This window comes from Myotis yumanensis, unplaced genomic scaffold, assembly GCF_028538775.1.
Source record: "Myotis yumanensis isolate MYYU_CA2020_CCGP unplaced genomic scaffold, mMyoYum1.0.hap1 SCAF_14, whole genome shotgun sequence".
In the NCBI taxonomy this organism is placed as follows: domain Eukaryota; kingdom Metazoa; phylum Chordata; class Mammalia; order Chiroptera; family Vespertilionidae; genus Myotis; species Myotis yumanensis.
The window spans coordinates 3,391,545-3,417,049 of NW_027223765.1; the positions used below are offsets into that span (position 1 = coordinate 3,391,545).

At 49.5% G+C, this 25,505-nt stretch overlaps 1 protein-coding gene across 2 annotated transcripts; it reads right to left on the minus strand.

Moving 5' to 3' along the window:
* Window positions 1-4,292, minus strand: LOC138992537 (histone-lysine N-methyltransferase SETMAR). 2 transcript variants are annotated; one of them, XR_011468109.1, is made up of 3 exons: window positions 4,179-4,292; window positions 1,171-2,098; window positions 938-972 (listed from the first exon to the last, which is right to left on the minus strand). XR_011468109.1 is itself a non-coding variant. In XM_070391411.1 (2 exons), exons 1-2 carry the CDS (start codon window positions 4,290-4,292, stop codon window positions 1,295-1,297), a joined length of 918 nt encoding a protein of 305 aa, XP_070247512.1. In that variant the 3' UTR covers window positions 1-1,294. The 2 variants fall into 2 exon arrangements, 1 of the variants encoding a protein (XP_070247512.1); XM_070391411.1 differs by having other exon boundaries at window positions 1-2,098.
* Window positions 4,293-25,505: the final 21,213 nt, after the last annotated feature.

Consider the following 25,505-nt stretch of genomic DNA (forward strand, 5'->3'; position numbering starts at 1 on the left):
AGGGGTAGAGAGTTAGAAACATCGATGAGAGAGAAACATCGATCAGCTGCCTCCTGCACACCCCCCACTGGGGATGTGCCTGCAACCAAGGTACATGCCCTTGACTGGAATCGAACCTGGGACCCCTCAGTCCGCAGGCCGACGATCAATCCACTGAGCCAAACCGGTTAGAGCTTCCACTACTATTTTTTTTTTTTAAGGATAGATTTTTAAGAAATTGCTTTTTAGAGAGAGAGGGAAATACCGATGTGAGAGCGCAGCATCGACCGGTTGCCTCCTCCACACCGCCCACCAGGGATGGAGCCCGCAACCCGGGCATGTGCCCTAACGGGGAATTGAACCATGACCTCCTGGTTCATAGGTCGACCACTGAGCCACACTGGCCAGGGCAGCCCCTCCAGAAGTTTAAATGGAAACACACACCTCCCATCCCCTGTGGTGGTGGTGACGGGCCTGTGGTGTTTCATGTTACCCACCCGGGACAAGATGAGGCTGTCTGGAGTGTTGAATGTTTACTCCAGAAGCTTCGGAGGGTAGCCACGTACACAGAACAACCTCACAACTGCTTTCCTTTTACGACTTCTGGTTGTGTCCACGGGAGTCGCTGTCCTGGCTATAGTTTTCCCGATGGTGGGATGCTCGGGTTCGCGGGTGATAATCGCGCTGCTCTCCCAGATTCCTGTTTAGAAACAGGTGAGAGGTGGGACGCCGGCGGAGGCAAACGGCAACCACCGTCAGCTGTATTCCACTCAGGTCGGCCGGCAAGCAGGGGTGCGGCCCGGGGTTCCTTGGGCCGTTGACTTGGTGCTCGCGCTGGAAAACCAAAACGACACCGGGGGAGAGGCTACTGCTCACCCCAGAGCCAGAGGGCAGATGGCGGCACCCGGCGCTGTGCGTGGCTCCTTTCCAGGGTGATCCTGGGGTCCAGGGTGGATGCCCCCGCTCCAGCCATCACGCACACGTCCCAGCCAGCTGGAAGGAGCAGGGGATAAAAGAGGGAGGCCTCCTTTAAGGACTCGCCACGTTTGCTTATGTCTCGTTATCTAGAACTAACGAGGAAAAGGGCCCAGTTTCTACCTGGGCTGCCCTGGGTCCAACTGAAAACAGAATGCCCTCACAGACGGGAGAAAGGGAACCGGTGACCCTGCCACAGTCCCGAGCGAAACTCACCAGCCTGCCTCCCCGGGGATGGGCCCGCTGCTGGCCAGGTTCCTGGAGGGCACCCAGGAAGGGCCACGCCACACGCTGGCCGCCGCCTCGCTCTCCCACTGAAAGGCCCCGCGTGTCCCATTCCCTACACTTCCCCTTCCTGACCCGGGGCCGGCTTTTCGGGGGTGCGGTACAGGGACGAGTCATAGGGCAGGAAAGCGGTGCAGGAAGCGGAACCACAATAACAAGGTTTTCTCGGTTTCCCGCCGCCTGGCCTGCCTTCGTCTCCCCCGTCCGAGCGGTTGAGAAACCTTCCCGAATAGTCATAAGAGAGTTCTTCTCCAGGCGAGATGTCTCTGGCTGCAAACAGCGCCAGCCTGGGCACCATGGAGTCCACGCGGATGGGCACCATGAGCAGGTTGGGCTCACAGGAGTGGTTCAGGAACCTCCCCACGTTCCCCACCCGCGCGGGGTCCACGAACGTCTCCATCACCCGCCCACCAGCCACGTGCTCCCGGACAGCGATGATGTAGTTGGAGTCATGTTCCGTTTGTCGCTGAATTCTCCTCTGTGCTTCGGAGAATCCCAGGACCTCGCCGGCGTACTCGCAGACGAACCGGCCTCTGGGGATGAACGCCAGGGTGCGCAGCCCCCAGCCCTTGCCGTCCGTCCTGAACACCTGCAGGGGGCGCTGCAGGCCCCGCTGGACCACGCGGTTCCCGCAGTGCCCCGGGCATGGGCACAGGGCGTTGCACTCGAAGACGGGCCAGGTACACCTCGCTGCCGGCCCCAGGTCCCGGAGGCGCGCATCCGCATCGTAGTTCTCCTGGTGGCGGAGGCAGGAGCAGGTGCCAGGCACGCAGGGGCGGGCGAGGCAGGCGCACCCGGGGAAGGTGATCTCCGAGGGGTCGGCGTCGGCTCCGGGCCCGGCCACGTGGTCAGGACTGTACTGCAAAACCGAGACAGGGCAGTCAGCAGGAGGCCACACCTGCATACCCGGCAGAGGCAGCGTGGGCCGAGCTACTTCTCATTCCTACACGTATAAGTAGAACAAAGAAACTAACAAAACACAGCATGTGAAAGTATGCCTGAAACCATAACTCTCCAATTTAAAAAATAAGATTGGGACCCTAGCCAGTTTGGCTCAATGGATAGAGCGTCGACCCGTGGACTGAAGGGTCCTGGGTTCGATTCTGTCAAGGGCACATACCTTGATTGCAGGTTCCCTGGCCCTGGTCGGGGTGCGTGCAGGAGGCAACCAATCGACGTGTCTCTCTCATGTTTTGTCTCTCCTTCTCCCTTCCACTCTCTCTAAAAATCAAGGTACATGACCAGAATCGAACTCTTCAGTCCATGGGCTGATGCTCTATCCACTGAGCCAAACGAGCTAAGGTGAGAGGTCCAAGTTTTTTTTTTTTTTGACGATAAACTCAAAGAGAAAGTTTCTTATAAACCATGGTCACCGAAGAAGCCAAAATGGAGACGGGAGCCAGAATACTGAAGGGCAAAGACTCCTCCCTGGCTGTTCTCAGGTGCAGTGTCTCCCTTCTCTGAACTAGGCCTGCTTAACAGCATGAACTGGGATCCACGTGGCACAGACTAGGGCTCTCTCGTTTTACTGAATGTGGTCCTGTCTCTTCAACACCTAGGTCTCAAGTTAAGGCGCGGTCCTGAGGTTTGGGGTGCTGCATGGCGAGGTCAGGCTCCTACCCGTAGCACTGGGCACGGAGCGGGTGCTTCGGAATATTTGATTGCTTGATGGCAGCTCTTAATAACTTCTGATCAGAGGCCTGGCTTTTCTGAGTCCCATTTTGTATCGAAACCTCGGAAAATGAAGTAGGACGCTGCACAATTGTCCAGGCTTAAAACTTAGGCCTTGGTTCTGAATTCTAAGGAAGTGCCGTGAAAATCTTCATTCCTTTTTTGGTTGTTTCAAACAGCAGCTACAAGAATCTTAGTACTTGGCCTCTAGCCCCATGAGTTTGTTTTCGATTCTTAGGAAACTGTGAGCCAGATAATTCTTTTCAAGGGCAAGTTGAGATCTTAAAAAGGATGTTTCAGCCAGAAAAATAGCTAGAGCCAACTCTTAGTTCAAGAAAATCAATCAAAAAATTTTTTCTACTTAGGTGTCAATATGCTTGTTTCCAATGGGAACATTGGAATGTTCCTTTTTGCCTCTTCACCACAGTACCCAAAAGCTTAACTAGACACAAAGTTATTTTTAACTTGAGTTTTCATGCCTTAACTCCTGTGTGTGCATATGCCGTGAAGGCAGGGCTCGGGGCTGTTTTGACCTTTTATGAGACTGCTTTTTGTGCTCCATGAATATTTGGGAGCAAACTAGTTGAAGGCACTTCTAGGCTTGTCATTTACATATTTCAAGCAGGTTTTATCTTCTTTAAGACTATAAACTCCTGGAGGAAGTGATCTTCGTTCTGTAGCTCTAACTCTACCCAGAGTTATACTGTAGCCAGCCAGCTGGGACACGGCGGACTGAGTCTGTCTCCTGATTTTCATTCATGCCCACCGACTACAGGTGTAAGGATCAATCACAGGCTCCCTTCCCCCTTCCCCCTTCCCCTTTTATAGCAATCAAGTGCTTTCTAGCTCCTCTTGTCAACTCAAGGGCAGGAATGGTGTGTTGTCACCATTTTATCTTCTATGGCATAGAATCTATGCCTAACTTAACACGGCGCCTGGCTCATTAGAGACACTCAATTATTTGTTGAATAAAGCAAACACCTGTCAGTGTTTTTGACCAGGCGTTCCACAGTGTTTGGTTTTGAGTAAGCTTTAACTGCCAAGGTAGTTTGAGGAAACGTAACCATTCCTGCAGCACGCCAGTCATCCTCACAAGTAGGACCACGTGGGGCTGCGCGCACCACGGGTCTGTCTAGCCCCGCCCCCTACCTGTAGGGCGCAAGCCCCGCCCCAGTGGCTGCGCGCGCAGTGCCCCAGGCCGTCAAGCCCCGCCCCCAGAGGAGGGCGTGGTCCCGGCGCGCGACTCTGAGGCCAAGCCCCGTCCTTACCTGGAAAGGTCCTGGCCTCGCGCCCGGCGGCCACACGCTCACAGGCACGTTCTCCAGGCCGCACGCGACGTCCAAGGGCTCCGTGGGGGCCTCCGGCTCTTCAGACGCTGCCATCACGCAAAGCTACTTCGCCGGGTCTCGAAGCGCCTGGGCCTAAATGAGCGCGAGCCTCGCAGAGCATGCTGGGGGTCGCGGTCCCGCAAGCCCAATGCCTCATGGGAGATGTAGTGTTTCCCACTCTCCTGTCACAAATGGCTTGTGAGGGCAAGGTCGCCCTCTGTTTTAAGCCAAATGCACAAGTGATACAACCTTTAAGGTTGGTAAGTTTTATGATTTTTTAAAGTTGGTAATTTTTTTTAGCACTTTGCCTTTCTGATGTATCTTCACTAAAGAATGCTTCCCAAAAATATGAAAAGAAATTTATATCAAAAGGTAGTAAAAATGCAAAATTCCTACTCAGTGGAAAGGATAATGTAGTACTAAGAAATAATAGCCATATTGCACATGATATGTGCCTGATACTGTAAAAAGATAGCAAAATACAAAGTAAATTGGACAGGAAAAATGTCTTTTTAGTAGCTGAAATTTTATGTCAAAGTGTTTGACATGTGGATCATTTTACAATAACAAAAAAAGTAGCAATTGATTAAAGTAATGTGGGAGTTGTATTTTACAAAATTATGGTCCTGAATCCTTTACACTTTCCAGAAATAGTAGTTTGTGTTCTTGTGTTTAACTGCTACTAAATATATGTTTTCAGCAGAATAAAAAACTTGCGTCTGGTCCTATGTTTTTTTTTTTTTTTTTTAATATATTTTATTGATTTTTTTTACAGAGAGGAAGGGAGAGAGATAGAGAGTTAGAAACATCGATGAGAGAGAAACATTGATCAGCTGCCTCCTGCACATCTCCCACTGGGGATGTGCCCGCAACCCAGGTACATGCCCTTGACCGGAATCGAACCCGGGACCCCTGAGTCCGAAGGCCGACGCTCTATCCACTGAGCCAAACCGGTTTCGGCTGGTCCTATGTTTTTATCATTGCATTGTGGTTTAGTGAGATCCATAATTTTTCTTGTTCATATGAACACAGAAGCGTCAAGATTTAATCTCATTCAGAATATTGTTAGTGTAAGTGCTTTAGTTGTCAAGTAAGTATTCAGGATTGATGGCCATAGAATAACTCCTAATGGTGTGCAATCAAAGGGGGATTGTTGGTAATAGGCGAAGAGATGACAGAAGAGAATTATGTATTTCCTTCACCTGAAATGCCACCAGCAAGGAATTAATTCCACTCATCAAATACATATGATCAAGTTTATTACCGAATACTGTTACCAAGGTGATGGGAACAGACTTGCTCTGTTTGTAACTCGACCTTGAAAGGCAGTCTTCCACATGTTTTTATTTCCACTTGGGAAAGAAGCATTGCATGTTACCTATAAGGCTACCTAGCACCTATGAACAGCACTTCATGATTTTAAAAAAGTATTACATAGTCCTTCTTATTTATAATAAGGCGCATGGGCCAGCCTCTTCCACTTCAAGTTTCGAAAGCAAAGGTGTGTATCCTTTGAAGTTTAGGACCACAAATGTCTTGTGCCAGAGAAATATTTTTTTTTAAAATATATTTTATTGATTTTTTACAGAGAGGAAGGGAGAGAGATAGAGAGTTAGAAACATCGATGAGAGAGAAACATCGATCAGCTGCCTCCTGCACATCTCCCACTGGGGATGTGCCCGCAACCAAGGTACATGCCCTTGACCGGAATCAAACCCGGGACCCTTCAGTCCGCAGGCCGACGCTCTCTCCACTGAGCCAAACCGGTTTCGGCTGCCAGAGAAATCTTGTTTCAGAAAATTTAAACCCCAGTCTGTGCCCGGCCGGTGTGGCTCAGTAGTTGAGCGTCAGCCCTTGAACCAGGAGGTCACAGGTTTAATTCCCAGTCAGAGCACATGCTTGGGTTGCAGACTTGATCCCCAGTCGAGGGCATGCAGGAGACAGCCAATCAATGGTTCTCTCTCATCATTGGTGTTTCTATCTTCCTCTCCCTTCCTCTCTGAAATATATATATAGAGACTGGAATTCTTCTTAGGGATCATGTGAAATTTCAGCTTCTCAGCATTCTACATTCCTGCAACTTTCTAGACCCCTGTTGGCATTTTCACTCTGGTAGCTCCAATCAGGTATTTGGAAGGAGAAAGGAAATGGAACAACAAAACAAAAGGAAACCCAAGTAAAACCAAAATCAAAAGACTAATGCAAAGAATTCTACTCAAGCGCCCAAGACTAACTTGGTTAAAATAGCTGGACAAACATTAGTGATTTCTACTTATTTTTAGATGTTTCCACCAGGAAAATTTGGTATGAAATACAGAGGAAAGGCCCTTTTGTTTTTCATTTTCTCGTAAGTGTTAATGTGCTGAAGTCCACACCCTGCTGTGGGCAGGTGCCTCTCTAGGTGAGCGTTGAGGAGTAGCGTGGAGACCGCTGTCTCGCCCACATCGGCCTCCAAGGAGACCTTGGCCAGCGTCTGCCTGCAGCGCCTGACCTCCCATCCGTAGAACTCCTCCCCTTGTGTGGGTTGCTTTCTCCCCAGAGATCTTTCAGAACCCCAGCCTTCCTGGTGGTGAAAAAAGTGGCAAGCACACCTGTTCTATCGTATTGCTTCCCTTCCTGAAAAGGGGATGCCTGGGGCAGCCCGCACTTGGCGGGACAGGTGAGGAGGAGGGAGAGAAAATGCCACTGAACGTGCATTGAGCACGTCCGACATCCTCTAGCAATGTCCCCAAGTCTCCCTGCTAATGAGGATGTTCTGTCTCTAAGCTGTTCAGCATGCTGGCTGCCAGCCACACGCGACTACTGATTCCTTGGAATATGGCTAGTATGACGGAGGAACTGACTTTAAAATGTTAATTTATTCAAATTTGATTTAAATCGCCATATATCGTTAGTGGCTACTGTATTGGGCAGCACCTTTTTAGACACTATACTGAACAGCACATCGATTTCTTATTTAATCTTTGCAACAACTCCTCCAAGCTCGCGCCGTTAGCCTGTTGCACAAGCTCTGGGAACGAGTGCACAGGAATTCAGTGATTTTTTTCATGTGTCACACGTGTGTGAGGGGCAGAATGGGATTTGGGCCCGCGCTTAGCCACGTGCAGACGCTGCCTTTCTTCCAGCTGCCGAGGAGGAAGTAAAGGGGCACAAATTAGGACATTAAAAAAGACACCCAGGATTTCATCTTGTTTGAAAGTATAGTCACTTATGTAGTGAGGGGCATTACATAACTTGAGAGTTTTTTGTTATTGTTTTTGGTTTTTTTAAATCTTTAATGGTCTGTGCCCCTGGGCTTTGAGAAAAACAATCGGGTTAATTAGTCTGCTTCAAAAGAAATTTTTTTCCTTTTTTAAAAAAATTAGTGAAAGAGATTACTGGATGAATATAAATTAGCAATATAAACAAAATTCTTTTCAAAAAAATTCTTTATTGTTGAAAGTATTACATGTGCCCTCCTTTCCCCCCATTGACTTCTCTCAGCCCGCCCCTGCCCCCCAGCCCAGGCCTTCACCCCCCTATTGTCCGTGTCCATTGGTTATCTTGATCTCATTGCTGGGTATTCTTGTCTCGTGGCCTGGAACAATCTGTTAGGCTCCTGGGTCTCTGTCTTGTGACAATCAGCGGTCATTACTGTAATGACAGTATCTATCATCTATCTATCTATCTATCTATCTATCTATCTTAGGTATACTATATATATAAAGCGTCCCCTCAAAAAATGTATACACCTTTAACAGCTGATAGCTCAATTGATGTTTCTTTCTTTTCAGATTTAACCCATTGGAATAAATAATTATTCAAAGTGTGTATACGTTTTTTGGGGACACCCTGAATATCTGAAAGAGAGGGCTAAATAATAGAAATCTATTGCCTATATAATCCTTCTTCAGGCGTAATAACAATGTAGAGAAAATCAACAATTTATGAACGGCCATAGAAGCAATTTTTAATTCCTCTCTCTTCATTCCTTAGTTATTTTTAATCAGTAAATGGAAGCAAAAAATTGCTCCATCCCCGGGGTCCACATATTGTGCTGCTTTTAAACCCTAAATGTGGGGGTTAGAATCCGAGTGCTTGTCTCGAGAAACTGAAGAATGAAGTTGCGGACAAAAACGGTCAATTTCATGAAAGTTTATTGGGAGAAGCCAGTCCTGGAAAAGGTGTAGCGGAGGTTTCAGGAGCAGCCATTGCTGGAGCTTCCTTCCAGGTGGCGGTGGGAGGAGCTCAGCATCCAGGCTAATGCAGGTCTGTGAGCGCAGGTGTGGAGGCTCCGTGGTCCGAAGCCTGGGTGCAGGGATGTCTCCTCCCCAGGAACGCGGGTGGCGACAGCCTTGCTAGCTCTTGATTGGTCTTTTCAAAGAATTCTGCTTTGGCAACATCCTTGGGATTGGTTATCTGCACGCTCCTGTCTTAGTATTTTAGAGTTCACACCTCTCACAGGTGTCCTTCCTTCCTCGCCCATTGGGGTGCCTTAGTAACCACCTCGTTGGGTTCCCCAATTTTATCCACCCCCATAGTCCCTGTCCCCGTCTCCTCACTTTGATCTCCGGAACCTTTCAGCTTCAGGACGGAAGGCCAGAAGGTCATTTTTAGGGGCGAGCAAACGCTCTTTGCAAGAGTGGGAGGGAGTTTCGGGGTGTTCTAAGGCTCACTGGCCCCCTCGGGGTTCTGCTGTGGTTACACGTCGTGACTAACGCATGACTGATGGGTGGCTGCCTATCTTGCGGCCCTGGGTCCCCTCCTCCGACCCTGATTCTAGCGCTAACCCCCCACTCGGAAGTCTCGCCTCGCCTTTCACTCCGCCTTTCCCTTGCCGTCTTAACTTGCAGGGTTTTGAAGTGAACGGTTTTCAGGCCTCTCTGCTTGAGCAAAGTTGCCGCCCCGGAAGGTTAAACCTCAGATTGACCTGTGGGCCCCACTAGGCGAGCCTTGACCTTGATTTGCTTTGTTGCAGAGCTTGGACGTGGCCGGCCGCTGCACAGGAAACCACTTCTCCTGAGATGAAACCGTGAGTTTTCTCATCCCCTCAGCAATTAATTACGTGTCCCCCGAAATGCAGAATAACCCATGGTAAATTGAGTGGGTTTTTGTTATTCAGTAAATGAGGCGGGAAGCTTGGCTTGTGCTCGGAGACCCCAGATTCTGGAGGTGTTTGTTGCTGGCACTCGTGTCTCAGTGGTCTGGCAGTGCCTGGTCAGGTGAGGCCACCATTTCTACTTCCCTCGGCTCCGAGTCTGGCCCTCGGCTCCAGGTCTGGCTCTCAAACACAAAGGGAAATACAAGGAGAGCCCTCTTGGCCTGAAGGCTGGGGAGAAAGGATCTTCTAGTCAACAGTGTCCTTGGAAACAGACCGGGAGGGGAATCAAATGTCAGGCGTGGCCTTGACTTCTCGATGCCGATGCCTGAGGGGAGTTAGACTTGTTCATTGATCCTCATCTAAGGATATTTTTCCATCGATTTTTAGAGAGAGTGGGAGGGAGGGGGAGAGAGAGAGAGAGAAACATTGATGTGAGAGAGAGAGACACATCAACTGGTTGCCTCCCACAGGTGCCCCAACCAGGGGAGGGGATTACACCCCCAACCCAGGTCAGGCCCTTAACTGGGAATCGAACCAGTGACCATTGGTGTGCAGACTGATGCTCCAACCACCGAGAAACACGGGCCAGGGCCAATTAGAGTTTTATCTTCTCACCCACCCACCTTATTTCTTGGATAAGGGTGCTGTGTAGACCAGGACCAATCCAGAGTGACTGGCAGTGGAGCAGTGCCGTGTGTTCATGCTATTTGTTTCCGCCTACGTGTGCTTTTAAATCAGAAATGGTCCCGGGCAGAATTTGTAATATCTTAGAGATACTACTAATCCAACATTTTATTATTTTTATTCCATGAAAATATCTTTGTTAATTAATAATGACTAAGGAAGGAAAAGCTTATTTTTTGATGACTACATTTACATTTGAGCAATTGGAGTTTTATTCAAAACACTTTAAAGCAAATCATATTCTAAGTGTGCTTTTGTAGCTATTGAGTTGTTTCCATTTTTTGGTTTTGTGTTTCTTGGCAAGAAATGAAGCCAAGGCAGAGCCTTAAACATAGGTTGTGGGAAGCAGCCCGTCCGAAGGAACACCTGGTGGGCTTGGGGCTGGGGAGGGGCAGTGGATTGAGGGCGACATTGACCTTGAAGGACAAGGACGTTTCTTGCTCTCCTTTTTGGAAAGTGCTGGAATTCACGGGAACTCGGTGTTCAACTTTGTGCTTGGAAACTTATTTTCGTCTTTCCCGACGGTCGATACAAAGAACCCATTTTCTGCCAAGGGCCAATCAGCCGAGAGAGGGGATCAATGAGAGTGGCGGTAAAAGCGACTTCATTTTCGTCCCGGTAGAAATATAAAGTGCTCACTTGCTCAGCAGGGAGCCAGGTTATCTATTATTCACCAGGAACCTTTTCTGGAACAAAGCGAGCCGTCCATGATTAATTTTGCATCATGAAACGGAGGGAAAGGAAGGGGGGGAGGGCCTGTGGAGCGAGGCGGAATGGAGGACATGCAGGAGGGGCGGGTCTGTATGTGTGTGCGTCTGTGTCCACATCACCTCTCTCCCTCTCAGACATACACAGGGTGTCCCCCCAAACGCACACACTTTACAGCTGATAGCGCAGTGAGTGTTTCTTTCTTTTCAGCTTTAACCAATTGTAATTAGTAATTACAGAATTAATACTTTTAAAAAGTATACATATTTCTGGGATACCTGTATATCCAGAGGGGGGAGGACAGAGAGAGAGAGAGAGAGGGGAGGGGAGGGGAGAGGAGAGGAGAGGAGAGGAGAGGAGAGGAGAGGAGAGGAGAGGAGGGGAGGGATATTTAGAGCAGGAAGAGGGAAAGAAAATGCCTGGGTTGATTACAGGTAAAGAGCTTACATCCTGGTGATGGTTCGTCCCATGGTTAACCTGGGACTATCAGTGTTACCATATCTTACAATTTCTCATCTTAACTTTTTGTCATTTCACAGCTGAGTATGTGTTGAGGACTTGCTACTTGCAGGGCACCGGGATGGGGTTTGGGAGTCATTAGACTGTGAGGTGAGCACATATTATATGCCTCACACTAGACAAAGCCTTCCTGTGGGTTTGTTTAATCCTTACGGCATCCTGCGGGGTGGGAGCCAGGGCCACCTGTCCTCACCATGTATTCCATGTAGAGAAAATGAGATGTGGAGAAGTTAAAGCTGATAATTATTTTTTTTAAAAGTGTCTTGATTTGTAGTGTTTCCTGATATTGTGTAAATGTACCTATCATGGCCGATTTCAGCCCGCAAACAGTTTAAGAACTGGCTCGCAAACTTCCTGAGTATTAAGCGGTCCCCTAGAGCGGGTCGGGCCGGCCCCAGTGTGTGCGCCACTGATGGTGAGAATCCAGCCCAGGGGGAGGCCAGACTGTGTGACACCAACAGGACACAGAGGCGCCAGGCGGCAGGGACGAAGAACGGACCCCACCCATCTCTCTGGCCGTTCCTTGTCATTTGAATCTGCAGGTAGAGAGGCCGGTGATGGGACATGTACACTGTGTTGTGAGGAGTGGGTAAGACTGGAAGATGTGGACTCAGGGGCCAAAGAGCCGGAGGGGGTGGGCTAAGCCTGAGCAACCACGGTTCACATTCTCGACCTTCTTGTCCTTAGTACACTTTTAGCTCCGAAGCAGCAACACCCTCACCGTCCACCAGGTGGTGGGATGACGCTATCCTTTTCTCTGAGTAACTACAAATGATAAAATACCTGTTTTGCATAAACTGGGTGGGAACTTTATCTCTTTTGAAATGAGGAAAGATTTGGAAAGTCCTTGCAGGAATTGTGATGAGGAATTTCAGAGAAATGCTCCCCCCCCCACCCATGGTCTGTTTAGATTTACATTTGTATGTAATCCAAGAGAAATTCTTGTGCGAGTGTGTGGAATGCTAAGACGCCTGAGTGAATAAATTTGACAAAGATATATAAAACAGAGTTCAGAGAGAGTGAATTTGGGAATGTGTTTTATTGGTCTGAGAGTTAAGAATTGGGTATGTCTCGGTCTCACTGTGATTCAAAAACTGAAACCAACATCATTTAACTTCACCCACAGACTTGAGTGGCTACAGTCAGTGGTCCAGTCATTAGGCCACATAGGATTCGCCTGTTAGGCCTTACATTCGGATCTCATTGTATCTAGATCTGCCAGTAGCTGCAGAAATGCAATTTAACCAATGGCCGTACGAGTTTAAAAATGTGTCGTTTTTGATAACAGTTTACTCAATGCCAGAGTCAGTTACAACAAGAATGACCGGTTTTAGCATTTCCCACTTAGTTATTCTCCTCGTGTGTATTGAGCACCTGCTGTGTGTGGGCCGAGTGCCAGGTTTCTGTTGGTCATTTTGTTCCCCGTGTCCTCTGGCTAGGAATCCAGACGTGTCACCCGTGTGGATGACACCACCAACAAACATGGGTTTCAGTGAAGAGAGATGGTGGGTCTCATCCACGGTCTTTAGGGTGCTGTTGGGGTCCAGCAGAGCCCAAAGCAGGGCCGGTGGCCAGAGTGTCCCTTCCATGGTGGCGCAGGGTCTGATGTAGCCTCAGGCTGGTCACAACCCATTAGCCCATTGAGTGAGTCCCCATGGCTGTGGGCCACGTGGGCGAGTGCAGAGAGGGTGAACCCCGCAGGCCAGGGAGAGAGAGAGACAGGCTCCTTGGTCCCGGAGTTTAAATATTCAGGTTTTGCGCACTTGTGGTGGCCACGCCTATTCTGGCCACTGACTTGTTCCCAGGTGTGACTGACAGACGCGCATCTTCCCCCCGGACCCACATCTTACTGGGCATGCGTCTACATTGCCTTTGTCCAGTCCCTCCCCCCTCCCATCAGCGGGGAACAGCCTGGGAGGGTGTGAATTGCAGCTTTCTGACAAAGCCTGTGATTATCTAGTCTTCCCTGGACTCCTTTCCTGTTAAATAATAACCAGGTTATTACAACGGCATCACTTTGGGTGAGGTCATGTCTTGGTGAGGCTGGGTGTCGGTGGTCATGGTGATATAAAGCCAGCGTACAGTCCGTGTCACAGGAAGTGAGCGTGACAGTGTTCAACCCGATTCTAAGATCTGAGAAAGCTGTGGGGTGACCAACAGGCCCACACCCGCCATTAGTAAGCAAACGTGGTTAAGAATAAAACAAGACTTTCCCATGTATGTGACTTATCCTTCCAATGGCTATTGAGTAGTTGGAGCATAAATTGTTATTGAGATGTTTGGACCTATCAGAACTCTTATGCATTGCTTCCGGCCTAGAGATGTTGTGAAAAATCCCATCAGACACAAAAGGTCTGACTTGAACCAAAAATGTTTGCCAACCTATAGTTTAAAGCACTTAAAAAAAAATCAGTTTTGGTGTTGGTTTTTTTTCTTCTTCTTAAAAGCTTTTATGTATTTTCCTCTATCATTTTATCTAAAGGTACACCTTGTAATCATACACCTATTTTTAAAAGTGGAGAAGTGCAGTATGCAGTTTCAGAGTGAGTCTTTAGGAGAGCAATGGAAATAGCTCTCTGACAGCCATTCCCAATAAAAAGGTTTCCAGCCCGGCTGGTGTGGCTCAGTGGTTCCGCATTGGCCCATGAACCAGGAGTCACAGGGCTCGACCCCAGTGTGGGGCATGCGGGAGCCAGCCGATCGATGGTGTTTTTTTCTCATTGATGTTTCTATTTCTCTATCCATCTCGCTTCCTCTCTCTAAAATCAATAAAAATATATTTAAAAAAATTTTTCATTGGGCAAAGCAGTCTAATAAATAAAGACTTTGGAGACTTGTGTTTTTTTTTGCGTCTTGTTTGGCAGTGTTCTTTGGAGGTTCTGTGTCTCCAGACCTGTCCTGGGAGACGGACGCACGACTGAGGCAGGACAGAAAACAGACCCTGTGTCTTAGGAGAAGTGCTCCAGGACCGGTACGTTTTCAAGTGGGATTTTATTTCCTGATCTCTTTCCAAACGCAATGTCCCGGCCACCGTCCTCCCACCTGCCGCTCTCATGGGAACCACTGCGTTTGTGGAAGGTGCCGTATCGAAGGGTTGACGCGGTAGTAGCTGTGCTCCCGGACCCATTCACGTTGCCGGGAGGCGTTGTTCCCACGCTCAGCCCCAAGCCGTGCTAGCCTCTGCTGGGAGAGGGCAAGACGGGGGCAGAGAGACGGGAAGGCTTGTGTGAATCGATGTTTGCTTCTAATTAATGACTAGAAAATATATAGAAATAGCAGTGTATTAACTCTACTTCCCTTCCCCCTGTATGTTTCTTTTCCTTTTTCTTTTTTTGTTAACCCTCAGCAAAGGATATTTTTTCCTTTTTTTTTTCCTTTTTTTGTTAGAGAGTGGAAGGGAGGGCGGGGAGAGAGAGAGAAACATTGATTGGTCGGCTTCCCACACTCACACCCTGACCGGGGCCTGAGATTGAACCTGCAACCAAGGAATGTGCCCTTGACTGGAATTGAACCCATGACCCTTCAGTTCTTGGGCTGGCGCTCTAACCACTGAGCAAAGAGGCGAGGGTCCCCCTATATATTTCTTAAACAAGGTTTTAAGTGGTTAATGTTGTATCTTATTTGCGGCCAGGTGTTCTTTCTGGCAAAACTGTCCTAAAGCTCCTCCCTTCCAGTCGTCTGAATGTGGTTCCCCTCTGGCTGGGTAAGGGCATAGATCGCATGTCCCATGGAGCTCAGCGGTTAACAAGACGACGACGGGGTATCGATTCTAAACCTGCCCACGTCCTTCTTGGGCTTAGTTGTGTTTTTAACCTCAGCGGAGTCTTCTCTCTCTGCTGTGAACAACATTAAATAAACTGCCCGATGACGATGATGACCAACCAGGCCTGTAGAGTAAACACAACTAAATTGGGTTTTTACCACGCGGTCGAAGCCAGCTTCCAAGTCCCGGTATTCTACCCTGAATTCCTCTTTCTTTACAAAATGCTTTTATGCTGCTTTTTTGGAAGGGAAGTATGTTCGCGTGGATGAAAAAATCAAAGCAATATGAAAAGTATGTGGTGAGGATTCCGGGTCTGCTCTCTCTGCCCCTGACCCCACCCTGCAGGTAGCAGCTTTCCTCAGCTTCTGGCACTTCCTTCTCATTTTTCATCCTGGAAATAACATATGTTCATCCCCCCAAAGTCCACTTAGCATACAGGTGGTTCTGAATTGTTCTCACTGTGAATTCTCCTAATCACTGCCTGTCCCCTCTGAACTGGGAGCGTCCTGCCTGCGTGTTGGCTTTCCGGGAAGGCAAACCTGTCCATGTTCGCGTGCGGCTCTGCTACTTCCGGAGCATGTGATCCGAGGCTGACTCGAGGGTCCCAGTGCGTGTTACAGGGCGTGGGCTGCTGTGAGGAGTGCGGGAGGATCTGCCCCAGTCACCTGTGGCAGGGCAGGCAGTATCTGTCGGTTTCTCTCCCTGTTCCTCTGGCCTTTTCTCCCCAAAAGGGCAGTCATGCTCTTGCTCCATCCGTTCCCCGAATTAAAGTCTCAGGAACCTCACCGGTAGTCCGTGTCTCTAGCCTAGCCCCCCTCTGTCTGTTCTAAACATTGCAAGTCAAGGGGTCCTTTTGTGGCTCGTGTTGCACGCATGGGAGTAAACCTCACAGGGCATGAGTCCTTCTCACGATCTCCCCCTTCCTCCCTGCCGACCCTCGTGCCCTGTAACTCCTCTTCCCTGCTCTGCACGTGCTACACGCTTTTCCTCCTGCCCAGAGTCCCCAGCCCCTGCGTCCACGAGACAGGCTTTTGTGGGTTGAATTGTGTCCCCCACCCCAAATGAGGGTCAAAGTCCTCATTTGGAAACTAGAGGCCCAGTGCACGGGTTCATGCACATGGAAATGAATTAATTAAAAGAAATATTTTAGAGGCCAGGGAGGGACCACGGGAGATTGGCTCCAGGGCGGGTCCAGCCCATCTCGCCCAGTCCCAATTGGTGGACCCCAGCAGCAAACTAACCTACTAGTCGGAGTGACTGCCCCTGGTGATCAGTGTGCATCATAGCATCTGGTTGAATGGTTGAACGGTCAGACACTTAGCATATTAGGCTTTTATATATATAGATATATAGATAGGGCTATTGCAGATGGTCAGATGAAAATGGGGTTATTAGGATGGGTCCCAATTCAATATTGTGTCCTTATAAAAGGGAACATGTGGATCCAGAGATAGACCCAGACATAAACCCAGATTAGAGTTATGGTACCACAAGGCCAGGAGCGACCCGAAGCTGGGACGCCCTTCTCTGGTGCCCTTGGTGAGAGCCGGCCCTGCGGACCCCCTGGTCCTGGACTTCCAGCCTCCAGAGTTGTGAGACGGGACATCTCTGCTGTTTCAGCCAACCAGCTCGCGGCCTGCAGTGTGGCAGCTCAGGAAGCTAATGCACAAGCTTTTTTTTTTTTTAAAAAAAAATATTTTTATTGATTTTAGAAAGGAAGGGAAAGGGAGATAGAAACATCTCTGATGAGAGAGAATCATCAATCAATCGGCTGACTCCTGCATGCCTGCTACTGGGGATGGAGCCCACAACCTGGACATGTACCCTGACCCAGAGTTCTCTTGGTTCATAGATTGACGCTCAATCCACTGAGCCACACTGGCTGGGCATTCATTCTATTTTTTAAAAATGTATACACTATAAAAGGTAACTCTTTCCCAGCCATCCTAAGTGATACTTTTATAACCTGAAAAAATTGAACGGCAGTCATTTATTTCAGAAGTATCTTTGGGCCACCAGGCTCCGTGCTCGCACCGCCGAGCTCCAGGTGGAAGGCTGGAGGGAAAATTATCCGTTGCTTGGTATTTTGAGACTTGAAATTCCCTTCCTAGATTTTCAGAGTTGTTTATGACCGAAAAGGCAAGGCACTGAGGCTTGTTGATGGGAAAACAAAAACAAAATAAAAATAAAATCCATAGTTCAGAAAGCTGCATAGTCCAATTATTTACGTGTCTGCTCATTCAACAAAATAATTTTAATCCAAATATTTTGTTGAATGGGCAGAAACACGTAAGTAATTCCCATGTGAGATGTTCATGCTACGCGGAATGAGCATATTGTCCTGAACAATGACCGACTCCTTTGTGTTTTTCTAGGTCAGGTAGGCACTCAGTCTAAATGAAGATCGCAGTGGCCGTGGAAGGGTAGGAGCAATAGAAGGGAACTGCCGGGCGGGGGAGGGGGGGCAAGGCATCCTCAAAGGGGGTCCTTTCCGAAGGGGACCCGGGGATGGCAAGCGAACCGAGAGTTAGTTACATAAATGGATAGCCTGCCTTCGAAGTTCTCAACAAGAGCGCCTTTTCCTTGTTTTGACCCTGCAACTCATTGGACACATACAAGGTAGCTGGGTTTTAAAGACACTGAAAACCTTAAAGCAGTGGTTCTCAACCTGTGGGTCGCGACCCCTTCACAGGGGTTGCCTAAGACCATCAGAAAACACATATATAATTACATATTGTTTTTGTGATTAATCACTATGCTTTAATTATGTTCAATTTGTAACAATGAAAATACATCCTGCATATCAGATATTTACATGACGATTCATAACAGTAGCAAAATTACAGTTATGAAGTAGCAACGAAAATAATTTTATGGTTGGGTGTCACCACAACAGGAGGAACTGTATTAAAGGGTCGCAGCATCAGGAAGGTTGAGAACCACTGCCTTAAAGGAAAAGCACGTAAGAAAGTGTAATTGGTGATGAATTACGTTGAACGTGAGATGACCTCAATCAAAAGGTCCCTCACTCTGGCTGCAGAAGAGCGATGCGCCGGCGGAGAAGTGGGCTTTTTCAAGATAGAAACACACCAGGAGCGCTGGTTTTTGGGCGAATTTCGTCTTTAAATATAAAGAAGCAGAGGCGGAATTTGAGGTGACCTGCTGACTGCTGGATATATTCACACGTCAGGCGGCTCGATGCGCAGCTCCCTCCTGGAGGGGGCCTTGCTCGGCTGATTTCCCCCTGCGCCCACCTGCCCGCCGCCCCGGGTACAGAGCAGGTTGTCCCTCCGCTGAAGGGGCTGCGGGTGCAGAGAGCAAATTGGGAAGAAAATGGTTGATGGAAACTGCCTGAGGTCGTAACTTTCAATTTTCCCAGATCCGTTGTCTCCCCGAGACCCTGAGTTCACGGCGCCCCTGGAAACGGGAAAGGCGGCTGGCACTGAGCATGGCGGCATCACTGCCCGCGCCTGCCACTCGGGCTTATTTCTCAGGGTTTGAAGGTTTAGCAGTTTTAAAAGGGCAAGTCTATGCAGGAAGCACTTTATGTTTGTCTTTTTGCGGTAATAACGTGGGTAGGTTGTGCAGAGTTTTTCAACAGTTGAACAACTCTGTGTGTGTGTGTCTGTCTGTGTGGTGTGTCTATGTGTGTGTCTGTGTGGTGTGTCTGTGTGTGTGTCTGTGTGTGTCTGTGAGTGTGTGTGTGTCTGTGTGGTGTGTCTATGTGTGTGTCTGTGTGAGTGTGTGTGTGTCTGTGTGGTGTGTCTATGTGTGTGTTTATGTGTGTGTCTGTGTCTCTGTGTGTGGCTGTGTGTGGCTGTGTGTCTGTGTGTGTGTGTGTGTGTGTCTGTCTGTCTATGTGTGTGTCTATGTGTGTGTCTATGTGTGTGTGTGTGTATGTCTATGTGTGTGAACCCGAAACCTCCTTTATTTGCTACTTTCTTGTTGACTTTTCAGGGCATTTGGTTGTCCTGGAAACGGCACTTATGTAGCCCAAGGAGAATAAAAGGCTATAGCTCAAACATTTAATTCTGTCTCCATTTTGCAGCTATCTTATATTTTGTAGATTAGGATCTTTCTTAGAAACTTACTAAAATGTTCAGCTAAAACAGCCCAATTGCCCACTTCTTCATCCAGCTGTGCCAGCGGCGCAGGACAGCGGTGTGCGGCTGGTACATGGCGAGGACTGGGGGTCGCAGCCACCGGGCTCATGGGGCTTATTTTTCCTGCCAGGCCCCTGGGGACACACCTCCGGAGTTGGGACACCTTTGTTTCCCCCTCTGAGTACATGGCTTTTGCACTCGATACCGACTCTTTCATAACGTTCCCACTGTCTGTGCCTCACACAAGCCAGGGGGAGCAGGGACTTCCTTGCGAACCTCGTCACTTTCCAAACTCCTGCATCGGCTGAGACCCGAGCATTGGGTCTAAATTAGTCTTAATAGCCCGACGTGGAAATCTTTGTTGGTTTGGGGGCCTGTTGATTTCGGTCGCGTAGAGGGGAAGAGTTGAATGAGTAGCTGCCGCTCTTGGGGAATATCAAGGACTTACTAGCTGTGAGTGGACTGGGCCAAATGTGGAAGTTGTTGAACACACGTTCCTACGGGCCGTATCTTTGAGGCAGTGGAAGCTGCCCAGTGAATTAGTCGGCCTCGGCCCTGGCCCCACGTTCTCTGTGGACTCACCGTGTCGGCATCGGGCAAAGGGCCGTGCAGCATAGAGGCCTCCTTTGCCATGTGTGGTCCTGTTGTTTTACTATTCACAGAGTCCACTGAAGTAGCGGATGGACGGTAACACTCAAAACCACAAAGTCAAGCCTGGATGCTGTGGCTCAGTGGTTGAGTGTGAACCTATGAACCAGGAGGTCACGGTTCGATTCCCGGTCAGGGGACATGCCCGGGTTGCAGGCTTGATCCCCAGTAGGGGATGTGCAGGAGGCAGCCGATCAATGATTCTCTCTCATCATTGATGTTTCTCTCTCTCTCTCCCTCTCCCTTCCTCTCTGTGTTCCACCATTGCTAGGACTCATTAGCTCTGAAAAAACTTGGTTGAACTTAACCAAAAGCAAAATATGTGTTAAGAAAAATATAATTAAAAACCAGTGGATCTGTGACCTACAGAAGGAGTGCCGCACTTCCTCACGTCACGGTTGCTTTTGCTCTTATTCTTGTGTAACAGGTAACATGGAAATGTCAAGTCCCGGGAGGGTGGGGGGGTGGGACTTGTCTAAAGCTGGCAACTTAATTACTTCTCTGGGTGGTGTGTGAAATATCTTCAATGAGGAGACATCCAGAACAGCCCTGTCCAGTGTGCTCAATGGTTAGAGCGTTGGCTTCCATACTGGAAGGTCTTGGCTTCAATTCCTGGTCAAGGGCATGTAGCTGGCTTGCAGGTTGAATCCCTGCCCCCTCAGGGCACATGTGGGAGGCAACAGATCGATGTCTCTCTCTCCCCCTCCCTTCCATTCTCTCGAAAAATCAATGGGGAAAAATGTTCTGGGGTGAGGAGTATTAAAAAATAAAAAAGAGAGAGACATCAGGAACAGAGAGGAAGACACAGGCTCTGAGGACAGTGGCCGCTGCCAAGGAGTGAGGGGAGGCTGTGGTCTCCAGTGAATGTTCGTATCACAGGGCTGAGTCTCAGGCCGGCTTTCGTACAGATTTCGGCCAAAGATATGAAAGTGTGATTACATCCCGGACACAGGACCGGGAGCCGTGGGTCTGCAGGGAGGGTTCTCACAGGGTTCTCTCTCACCGAGTGACAGCAGTGTCAGCGGGGATAACGCAGACCGGCCACCGATCCCCCGTGTGCCGAACGGAGGAGGTCTTAACCATGACTGAAATTTCGGCAGGCCTCAGAAAGACGGACGCAGCGCTGCTCAGAGAAATGTGATCATGCTTTTAGTAATTAGTTTTCAGGATTATTTAACTTTTTCAGGGGCTAGAGATTTGAAAGAGATTGTGAGTGAGAGATACATTGTCACTGGTGAGTTAAAATAATTTAAAATACCTCAATTCTTTGGAATGCCATGTTTTCCATTTCTTCCTTCTTAGACTCTCAATACCTTTTCGCTTTTATGTTTCACCTTTTAATTTTCAGGGACAAAAGGATCGTTTGTTGCCGGCCACACCGCTGTGTGTGTGGTAGGCACTCGGTAGCTGTTGGTTAAATGGAACGATGCCCGAATCGGTCACTAATTACAAGGCACCTGCGGGGGCTCTGTTACTGCAAAGCCTCCTGTCTTATGCTTGTCACGGTTGCTCGAGGTCGTGCCATTTCAGAGCCGACTTTTCAGAATGACAGTCTTTGGAGACAGGGATGCAATTGCTGTTAAAAATAGAGGTCGGTGAGGAGCCACCTAAACACCGTCACAACCTCTTTTAAAAGCCCTCACCTGCTGTGTGTCTCTGACACGCCTGCTGCCAGCAGGGCCAGGTAAGACAGTGCCGCCCTCCCGGCATTGCTGAGACTCGGGCTTCTCTGCATCTGAAGCCATTTATTAAAAAACTAGAGGCCCGGGGCATGGGCATGAAATTCGTGAACGGTAGGGTCCCTAGCGACTGCTGGCTGCTGGTCGGGGCCTTGCTTCATTCCGCACCGCCCCCTGGTGGTCAGTGCACATCATAGCGAGTGATTGAACTTCCAGTCAAACTCCTGAGGGGGACACTTTGCATATTAGGCTTTTATATATATATATATATATATATATATATATATATATATATATATATATATACTAGAGGCCCGGTGCATGAAATTCATGTGGGGGAGAGGGGTGTCCCTCAGCCTGACCTGCACCCTCTTGCAATCTGGAACTGCTGGCTCCTAACTGCTTGCCTGCCTGCCTGATCGCCTCTAACTGCCTCTGCCTGCCTGATCGCCTCTATCTGCTCACCTGCCAGCCTGATCGCCCCTAACCGCTTCTGCCTTGGCCCCTGCTGCTGCAGCTTCATCCAGAAGGACATCCAGAAGGTCATTCGGCTGTCCAGTCTAATTAGCATATTAGGCTTTTATTATAGACTAGAGGCCCGTTGCATGCAATTAGGTGCTCCAAGGTACGTTAGGCAAATCCCCAGGCTAGCAGGCTCCCTAATTCCTGGGGGGCTGATGACAAGCAGGGTGAGGTCACACTCCGAGACCTCAAGCGTACGCCTCCTGATGCACTGGGACCGTGGTTCATGGGAACAGAATCTTCTCGGTTGGGACAGCAGGCAGTTGCATAAGAACAGAGAAAGGGGCAGTTTCTGACTCCTTTTAAAAGTTATGTTCAGCCCTGGCCAGTGTGGCTCAGTTGGTTGCACGTTGTCCTGTGCACCAGGAGGTCACTGGTCTGGCTCCCGACAGGCATATGCCCAGGTTGCTCCGTCCCCAGTAGGGGGCGTGCAAGAGGTGGCCAGTGCATGATTCTCTCTCATCATTGATGTTTCTATCTCTCCTCCCTCCCTCTCTGAAAGCAATACAAATATATTAAAAAAATAATCATAGTAAAATGAGCGGTGCGCTGGTGAATGAATAACAACCGGCTCTCCGAAAATAAGGTGTGCATGTAGGAATGCACGGATTTATTGTACATTTTACTGACAGGAGATTGTAGCACGCAGCTCACAATTCATACAACATGCAGGCCTCTTTGCTGTGGACTCCACGCGGCCGGTTCATCCCCACTGAGTGCTGCCCTTGGCTTTCTCCCCGCGCTGTGTCCGCAGCTGACGCCGCGTAGTGCTGACCTGAATGTCGACGGTGTTCCATTTGCGGTAACGAGTGACAGGCAAGTGAGACGGTGAGGACACAGACATATGCGGGGAGGTATTGTCGGCGACGTCAGCAGTTTCTCTGCTGCACTGATCATGGTTTTCAAACACTGGCAGGGTGTTCTTCAGCTTTGTGTGCTGCTCACCAGGTAACGACTGTCCACACGATAAACTTTGATGTCTCGTCTGCATTATTGAGAGTTTCACTCTCAACAAAACGAAAAACGAAGCCCTGACTCAGCGCCTGCCCACGTCGGCAGCACGCACCCCCTCAGCACGGTCAGTGTCGGAGGCCAGTGGCTGACGAGGAGGCGGCCACTCAGCACACGCGATGGCCGGGAGCCGGCTGCGCTCCAGGCGCCCGGGGCACGCTCAGTGTGACACTCCCAGAGCGCCCCCCAGAGCTCCGGGCAGCGCCACGGCGGGGCGAGACTTTGGAGCTTTGCTGTGGCACCGGGATGCAGCCGAAGGGGGAGGCACACACGGTGAAGGTGGCTCCCAGCACGGAGCTCCCGGCTGCCTGTGCGTGTGGGATCCTGGGTGGCGTTACCTCCTCCTGCTGTGGTTGGTCACACTCCTCCAAACCCGCAAGATTCCCAGCCAGGGAGGCTCACCTGCGCCTGGTGTGTGCGAGCTTTTGTTGTTGATCTTCACCTGAGGGATTTTCCCTCTTGATTTTTAGAGAGAGTGGGAGGGAGGGAGGGGGAATAACAGCGAGGGCGGGGGAGAAACGTTGATGTGAGAGAGAAACATAGTTGCTTCCTGCAACTGGGGCTGGGAAAGAACCTGCAGCCAGGTTGTGTGCCCTTGACCGGGAATCAAACTCGTGATTCTTCCATGTGAGGGCCGGCGCTCTATCCGCTGAGCAGCACTGGCCATGTTTTGTTTGGTTTTTTGCCTCACTGCCCTGGCTACACCCTCCGTGCAGTGTTGCCTGGAAGTGGTGAGAGCAGACATCCTTGTCTTGGTCCTGATCTCACGGGGAAAGCTCAGTCCCCTCATCGAGTGGGATGTGGCTGGGATTTTTGTAATTGTCCTTTATCCGGTTAAGGAAGGTCCCTTGTATTCTTCCCTTGTTGAGTTTTTTGCACTTTACATTAAAAAAATATTTTTATTGAGTTCAGAGAGAAAGGGAGAGAGAGAGAGAGAAATATCAGTGATGAGAGAGAATCATGGATCAGCTGCCTCCTGCACACCCCACACTGGGGGTCGAGCCCGCAACCTGGGCCTGCGCCCTGACCGGGAATGCAATGGTGACCTCCTGGTTCATAGGTCGACCTGAGCCACGCTGGCCGGGCTGCACTTTACCTTTTAATTGTGGTTGTGTTTAGCAATAAGATCACAGAATTCCTAACGATGGGCGCTGGGGCCAGTCTGAGCCAGCCCTGTGCACTGTTGCAACGTCCATCCTTTCTCTTATGTTCCCGTCTCCGGCCATGGCAAGCACAGGCCTCCGAGATGCCAATTGAATGGGTCCTAATTGGGTTACGCAACTAACAAAGGCCTTTCAAGAACTAAAGGAAAGCATTCATTTCCATAATGAAAATCAGTTACCACACATTTTTTTTGAAAACATATATTGTATTAAATAAGTAGCTTCATTTGAGACTAGAATTTTTCAAGTGCCTAGTATATTAATTTATGTAATTTAGTGAGCTGATTGCTATGTACAGCGAACATTTTCTAAATCATTATTGGAAGTCTGGCTGCCTAACGAGTCTCATTTGGAAAATACACTCTCCGTGAACATCACGCCTGTTGTATCGGGGACGTTTCTGTGGTGGTGAAAGCACCAACCACACAGCAATTCCAGGAACAGCGGCGAAAGCATCAGTGCTGTCTCCATGGAGAAGGCCTCATTGGAAAGGTTGCTCAGGAGGTCACTGGTACGATTCCTGGTCAGGGCACATGCCCGGGTTGTGGGCTTCATCCCCAGTAAGGGGCGTGCAGGAGGCAGCCGATCCATGATTCTCTCTCATCATTGATGTTTCTCTCTCTCTCTCCCTCTCCCTTCCTTTTTTTTTTTTTTTTTTTTAACAATACATTTTTATTGATTTCAGAGAGGAAGCCTGCAACCCAGGCGTGTGCCATGACTGGGAATCAAACTGTGACCTCCTGGTTCATGGTTCGACGCTCAGCCACTGTGCCTCGCCAGCCGGGCATATTATGAGGTTGATCAGCCCCAGATGCCTTTGCCCTCTGAGACCTGGCGCCCTTCCACCTGCAGGCTCAGCCATCCTGGGAAGCCCGGAGCCCGTGCCCCAGCTGCTGGGCTCCCCCATCGTTAGGCTGAGCTCCGCGAGCTGCTGCTGCGTCCCGCCAGCGGTCCTTGCAGGCCCAGGCTCATTAGCCAGGAGGGGTCTCGGGAACCTGCCAGGTCAGCTGGACGCTGAGTGACTGAAGTCTGCAAAAAAGACTTCCAAGGATCAGATGAGCAAGATCCTATTTATAGTTGTGTTTAAAAAGAGCCCGGGAGGGGCTTGTCAGGGTGTAACACGTAGAACAGAGGAGGAAAGTGACTCCCAGAGAGAGGGGACACGGCTGTGGGGGACATGCTTTTCAACGTGGAACAGGTAGCCCGTTCCCGGGGAAGAAAGCCGAGATCCGCAGGGAACGTGTCACCTTCTGGGTTTAAAATGATCGGGAGGCGCACGTTCTGTCTGTGGGTACAAAGATGGGGCTGGCCCGTTGTCGGCGATCTTTGAGGCGTCCGGGGACACAGACACCAGAGAGGGAGGAGACGGCGGCTATAGCTCCGCTTG